The sequence below is a fragment of the Rhododendron vialii genome, chromosome 2a (genome assembly GCF_030253575.1).
Source record: "Rhododendron vialii isolate Sample 1 chromosome 2a, ASM3025357v1".
In the NCBI taxonomy this organism is placed as follows: Eukaryota; Viridiplantae; Streptophyta; class Magnoliopsida; order Ericales; family Ericaceae; genus Rhododendron; species Rhododendron vialii.
The window spans coordinates 23,939,671-23,946,805 of NC_080558.1; the positions used below are offsets into that span (position 1 = coordinate 23,939,671).

General features: G+C 33.2%; 1 protein-coding gene across 3 annotated transcripts; it reads left to right on the top strand.

Moving 5' to 3' along the window:
• Nucleotides 1–246: 246 nt before the first annotated feature.
• On the top strand, nucleotides 247–4,977 carry LOC131315809 (cytochrome b561 domain-containing protein At2g30890-like). 3 transcript variants are annotated; one of them, XM_058345008.1, is made up of 4 exons: nucleotides 247–722; nucleotides 1,169–1,330; nucleotides 2,310–2,458; nucleotides 4,283–4,977. In XM_058345008.1, exons 1-4 carry the CDS (start codon nucleotides 591–593, stop codon nucleotides 4,662–4,664), a joined length of 825 nt encoding a protein of 274 aa, XP_058200991.1. In that variant the 5' UTR covers nucleotides 247–590; the 3' UTR covers nucleotides 4,665–4,977. The 3 variants fall into 3 exon arrangements, with proteins under 3 accessions (XP_058200991.1, XP_058200993.1, XP_058200992.1); XM_058345009.1 differs by having other exon boundaries at nucleotides 391–722; nucleotides 1,181–1,330; XM_058345010.1 differs by lacking the exon at nucleotides 1,169–1,330 and having other exon boundaries at nucleotides 372–722.
• The last annotated feature ends 2,158 nt before the right edge of the window (nucleotides 4,978–7,135 follow it).

A 7,135-nucleotide genomic window follows, 5' to 3' on the forward strand; every position in this document is an offset into this window, starting at 1 on the left:
AAGTACTGTAGGACCCAAGACTTTTGTGTTGATAAATTAGGAGACAAAATGACACGTGGTTTATTGTGATTCAGGCTAATCGATTATTTTTGTTTCAGGTCTCACAAATACATTACATAACAATGTTGGAGATGATTTTACTTGTAGATCAATAACACTTGTGAATTACTACTATATATATATATTCATAAATTAGTTATATTACTTTCTTGTGAACTGCTACGTACCCCATATAATTGTTCTCTTCCACCATGAAATCAACTGAAAAGCTTGGCACTTTTGGCCCCACAGTAATGATACCCACTACCCTCCTCTGCCCTTTTCTAAATTAGTAGCAATATCTATCTCTCTTAATAAAGTACGATTATAAATCTAGTTGTATCTCTCTTGTCTCCCTTATCATCCATTAGTCATCACTCATCCTCTTATTGCTCCTTTAAAAATCATGTCATGTTAAACAAAAAGAATGATACAAAGAGTGGGATTCTGGTAGATTAGTGTCTATTTTGATCTTCAGAAGATGACATTTTGAAAACATACACACACACACACGCAGAGAGAGAGAGAGAGAGAGAGAGAGAGAGAGCAGAATGATCAAGAAGCTGGCTTATTCCACCGCTCCTACAAATTTGATCTTTCTTACTCTTCCATTAGTCGGTTGCTCTCCACATGAACAGCTCAACAAAGCCAGCAGCCATAGCATCAAGCAAAACAATCACAAGGTGTGTCATTTATTGATCGTTTCTTCCTTTCACAAAAACCCATGAACATAAAAGCAGTTTAGAGCAACTATCCAACGCGAAATGCTCTTCCTAGCTATCTAAAACTGAAAGCCTTCAAATGCTTAATTTTGGCCTAAAAGGCTCCAATGCCAAGGTTTAGAAGCTGCAAAATCTCTGGCACGGGAAATAGATTTTTTTGCAAAATTTTCCCACTTTATCTGGCTGTGCATTGAAGCTGCATATAGTGAAGGGCCAAGGTCCACTTTTTTAAAATTAGTTTGTACCGTGTTTCTGGCTTAATTTTGCAGATGCTGAGCGATTTGAATTTTGATTATTAATTCTCAAAAAAAGCGAGTAATCTTGACTTATGTATTTTTTGCCAAAGGTCAAATAGGTATTGTTTTGACTTTTGAGTGGGAGAGTTAAATGGTTAGTTACTTTTACAGATGAGTCATCAGATGACATCTGAGATGACAGTTCATGGGCTTCTCTTATGGGCTTCAATGGGCCTCTTAATGCCCCTTGGGATACTTACCATTAGAATGTCCAACAGGGAGAAATGCAGGAGATGGTTCAAACTACTCTTCTATATGCATGTCATTTTGCAGGTTTGACATTCTTCTGCTTAGTGTTAGGTTTTCTCAATTAAAAAAATACACAACAGCAAAAGAAAAGAAAAGAAAATAAATTAAGTTGGTTGGAAATTTATATCTATGGGACCAAATAATGCTCCCTCCTTTCCAGAGTCACAAGATGCTATCATTGAAAATTTATATTTGTTTTGCTACATATATAGTCATAGCACACTTTAGCTTTTACTTTCTTTCTTTTTTTTAATGCTGGTTAGAAGAATTATATTGGAAACTTTGTGGTGTACAAACAAATTTATATATGCGCCAACAGTTTGATGATAGTCTATCGAAACGGTTTTTGTAACACCCATCATATCGGAAGTCTAGGTGATCTTGGGTATATAATGAACCATGTAAGTAAGCTACTACTAGTCCGTTGGGCTTAAGCATTTTGGACAATGTGGTGTGGCTTGTGGATCAAGATCATGGTATTGAGTCAATGGTCTACATGAGGCGTTACAATTTTAATTGATCATGTTTATCACGAGTAATTTGGTGGCAGGAAAAATACTAGTTACTATGCAACATTTAGGCCGTGTTTGGATCATAAATTAGGAGACTGATGTAGACAAAAGATTAGAAAATTATACAGATATTCAGTTGTTTCACTTCTTTACTTGTCCACTCTCTTATATTTGCTTCCACAAAAATCCTCCACAGATCCGTGACCATACAAATACACCCTTAAGAAAACCATCATGGTTTATCAAATTCTTTCTTGTAGATGAAGGTAATGATGAAAGGATGTTCAATATTTGAATTAAATTCTCCTTTTTTCTTTTCATTTAGCAAGGAAAGAGAATATTGAACAAGATTATCGTGCAATATGGGTAATAACATGAAGATGCTAATTAATGTTTTATGATAATTAAATAAACATGGTTTAAATTGCAATTTTCTTTTTTACTGTATATGTGATAAATCATGTTTGCTTCCATTATGTTCATTGAAACAGACAGTTTCAGTGCTTCTTGCCACTGCTGGAGCAGTCCTATCCATAAAAAGTTTTGAGAACTCATTCAACAACCACCACCAAAGAATAGGCTTAGCTCTTTATGCCGCCATTTTGTTGCAAGCCTTCATTGGATTTCGCCGGCCTCATAGGCAAGTTATTTCATTTCTCCACACTTAATTTTTGAATTTCCGAAAGCCGCCGTCATTAACCAAATATTATTCTAATACTAGCTAGCTATAACATAAATCATTGCTAAAATATTTAAAGAGAAATGAGTATACTAATTAATAGATGCAAGACTAACAGACCCTTCATGATTACGCAATTGCATCCCTCTTTGCTATGCAATCTAACATTGGCAATCACAAGCCTATGTTGCTGAGTAATTTGACATTGAACTTAATTATCTTTGTCTATGTTGAGCCTCAAATCTATGTTGATCAGACCTAATAGTCACACAATTGCATCCTTTCTTTGGGTTTACAATATAAGTACTCTCATTCCATAATTTTTTTTCCCATAGATAAAGGGAGTGAAAAAATTAGAGTAATTTAACCTGCTTTTTGTGTTCTATTGTAGACTTGATGCTGAAAATTTTCAAAACCGCGTTGTTAGTTTTTACCATCTATTTGCGTGTTTACATTATATCCTTTTTGTATCTATTTGTACATTTTTTAGGCTTATATACGTTTTTGGTCCCCAATATACTTTTTAAGTGTCATTTTCCCCCCCAAGCTTTCAATTGCATTATAGACTTACTTAAAAATGTCTATATTGAGGACCAAAATAATACCCAATCCATAAAAGGAGGACCAAAAAGGTGAATATAATATATTGGCAAAATGATTACAAAGCCTCCAAGTGTTGACAGCAAAAAGAAATGGTGTTTTGGGTCAGGGATGAATTTGATGCACATTTAAACATTGAGGACGAAATTTGTGCAATTGAAATTTGGGGCTTACGCTTGTTCATCAGATAGAAGAGTGAAGATTTTTTTTCCTAATAGTCAAAACACAGTGTTGCAAATAGGTAAATGATCAATGATACATTTTTTCTTTGTAATTTTGTAAGGGAATATTACACTAAACCATTAAATAATTTCACATTTCTAAATGCGGTTCTTCAACAATCTACATTTTTGAACTTGACCCACTTAGTAACTAATGCCCAATTTTTTAATGAAAAATAACGTTGAATCTCTCTCATTTTGGCTTCTTAATTTACGCATTTTCGCTTTCCTTGTCGACTATTGGACTTTTTCATTTTAACCTTCTAACTACTGTTCTTTCTTACTTCGGTCCTTTGGTTTAATGTCACGTGGCCTTTTCTGGTAGAAAACTTTATAGGGTTGCTAACTGAAATAATATTATTCACAGAAATGGAATAGTTTAAGAGTCGAAATTGACAAAATCTAATGTTTAAGGGCCAGAGTGAAAACCCTCCAGTACTCCAGGAGTGCGAACGTTTAGAATTGTATAATGCGTCATTGTTTGGTACAACTTTTATGTTTTTCGCTTAAATTTTAAATTTAAGAGACTCCGATCTTGTAGTTTTTTTTTTTCTTACTCTGCTAATAATAATTATCACCTTTCATCATAAGTTAAGGCGGTTAAGCTCTAACAAAGCACTTTAACCATTGAATTTCAGCTATTGTTTTTACGCGCATGCTAATTTAAATCCAATTATACTCTTTTGATCGAGTTTTACAAACTCTATGATGCCTTTTGGCTTTGATTTTGGGGACATAGTTCTACAGCAAAACATCTCTTTAGCTCCTCTGTTTCTTGGAGGTATAGGGGACTACTATTTCAGTGGTATTTTGATAACAGCTACTTTGTGCATATGTTGTCCAAAGTTCGGTCTGACTCTAATCTTTTTCCGCCCATACCTCCAATGATTTGGGACTAGATGGGCTCTGTTGTTATTGTTGTTCGAGTTTTACAAACTTTACCCTTCATTTTAACATTTTGCAGGAAATCAAAAGGTAGAAGTTTATGGTACTTTGCGCATTGGGTACTTGGAACAACAATTTCCCTAGTCGGAATTTTCAACATCTACACGGGATTAGAAGCCTTCCACAAGAGAACATCAAGAAGTACAAGGCTTTGGACCATCCTTTTCACAGCACAAATATTTTTCATGGCATTTTTATACCTTTTCCAAGACAAATGGGATTACATTCAAAAACAAGGGATTGTTTTGGGGAATGAGGCAATTTCACCGTCTGATCAAACAATTCCACCCCCACAGGAAAACCAAAAGGAGTCGAACTTTGAACCATCTACGAAAAGCAATTCCCTTGGGAGTTATTTTTCCAAAAGCAATGCCCTCAAGAAATTATTCCAACTAACATGAGAGAGGTTATTGCCAAAAACTTATCGGTCTTTTTCTTTTAAAAAAAAAAACTTTTCGGTACTTTTATTTTCTTAATTGTAGTGTACTGTTCTTTTTTTTTCTTTTTCTTTTTTTGATGGGCATAATGGTGCTCCTCTTTTTTATGCTTCCACTTTATGTGAGAGAATGTCCTTCTTCTTTTCTTTTTTTTACTGTATTTATTACTAAATGAACGTGCGCTAAAAGGGGAGGGAGTAAAATGTATTTCTTTTTATTACAAGAACTATTGTACATTCATGAAAATAAATAGTTGATATATTGTTGTTTATACCAATTTATGACCTTGGTAAGAACGTGATTTTCCATGCATTTTCAACTTCCGTAAGTGCTTTAGATTCGATTCAATTCAATTAATTATATTTTTTCGCAATTCATAATTGTCAGATGGATTAATTAGATATTTGTCATTCGATAATTTGCCGGTCACCGCCATGCCATTTGAAACAAACTGGCCAACGACCATTTTAAACCCACTGCGTTTCCAAGCCCAAACTCATTCCTTGTACAGTTCAAAAAATCTTCTACGGGAAATTACTAGCCGGTTCCTTTTTTGTTTGGTGTTCCGTGTGGATCCTCTTTTGTCGCACTATCTCACCCCTGGGCCCTTTTTTTAAAGATATTTCTATTATTTTGCCCTCATTTTGGAGGTCGCTCCCTCGCATGGATAACATATAAACCTGTGGTTGATTTTGACAATGTGGACATATTTTGTTTTTGTTACTTTTTCTATTATAAAGTTTAAGATTTGATATCTTTTATTATATATATGTATCTATATAATAAAACAGCTCAGTATTTGAATCATATAGTCATAAATCTAACGGCCCAATCTCTCATAAATCCTATTGAAATCCTATTTTCAATATTCTTTAATCTTTCCTATTCCAACTCTCTTTTGTTATGGAAAGATAGAAAGTAATAAAATTTCATTGCCAAAAAAAGAGCCGGATTTTGAAATAACAAAGGGAAGTAATTTTGAAACCTTAGCACTCTCTCTCTCTCCGAAGAAGGGCGAAATCTTTTCTAACTTTTCCTATCTCAATTCTCTTTTGTTATAGAAAAATAGAAAGTACTAATAAAATGGGGAATTTAGAAGCCATCCCCAAAAAGTAGGTTCGGACTTAATTTAGTCCTGACAAAAATATTCCTTATTTATTTCAATCATTTTTCTTGACTTTTCATGCATTTTTACTATTTTGTCAATTCTTCTTAACTTTTTGTGTACATGTCCATTTTTAGTAAAATTTATATTTTTAGAATCAACTCCTGATCAATATTATTTCAGACAAAAATACCTTGGCTATGTGAACTGGCTATGAGAACTGCCAATTCTCATAGCCAGTTAACATAATATTTCGAACAAAAATATTCCCACCAGTCCACATAGCCCGAGTTAACATATTATTTTTGACAAAAATACCCCTAAACTATGGCTATGAGAACTGAGGCTATGAGAGCTATATTTTTAGAATCAATTCCTGAATCATATTATTTCGGAAAAAAATACCATTGCCTATGTGAACTGACTATGAGAATTGCCAAGTCTCATAGTCAATTCTATGATAACTGGCTATGCGAACTGGCTATGTGAACTCCCAATTCTTATAGTCAGTTCTATGAGGATTGGCTATGAGAAGTGACTGTTCTCATAGAAAACTAGCTTTGTGAACTGAATTATGTGAATTGGCTATGTGAATTGAAAAATACATAGTTCACATAGTCTTAACACACACTAAAATACACAATTCTCATAAAAATTATATAGTTCTCATAGAAAATACACGATTCTAATAGACAGTTCTTATAGATAATACACAGTTCTCATAGAAAAATACGCAGTTCTCATAAAAAAATACACACTTCTCATAGACAGTTCTTATGAACAAAACACAGTTTTCATAGAAAAATATACAGCTCTCATAGAAAATATACACACGAACAAAAATTGAACAAAAATAAAAAGGTAATCAAAATCAAATATAGTTATAAAATGTTCTGGGTCTTTAAAAAGTAATCAAAGTAAAAAAGTAATAGTTCACATAGGAATAAATTGATTTAGAATTGAATTTTTACATCCAAGTCTCATAGTCAATTCTATAAGAACTGCTCAGTTCTCATAGAGAATTGGCTATGTGAACTGAACTATGAGAACTAGTTATGTGAACTGCAAATTTTCATATTCAGTTCTATGAGAACTACTAGTTTTCATAAGAATTGGCTATGAGAACTAGTTTTGTGAACTGGTTATGAAAACTGGACTATGTGAACTGAAAAATATACAGTTCACATAGTCTTACAACACATTAAATACATAATTCTCATAAAAAATATATAGTTCTCATAAAAAATATACGATTCTAATAGACAGTTCTCATGAACAATATACAGTTCTCATAGAAAAATACACAATTCTTATAAAAAAAATATACAGT

Excerpts from the sequence above, each read along its gene's own strand:
- LOC131315809 (XM_058345008.1), top strand. The coding sequence starts at position 591 with ATGATCAAGAAGCTGGCTTATTCCACCGCTCCTACAAATTTGATCTTT. Across the intron at positions 723-1,168 it reads TCAAGCAAAACAATCACAAG|ATGAGTCATCAGATGACATC; the intron begins GTGTGTCATTTA and ends TTACTTTTACAG. Across the intron at positions 1,331-2,309 it reads ATATGCATGTCATTTTGCAG|ACAGTTTCAGTGCTTCTTGC; the intron begins GTTTGACATTCT and ends TCATTGAAACAG.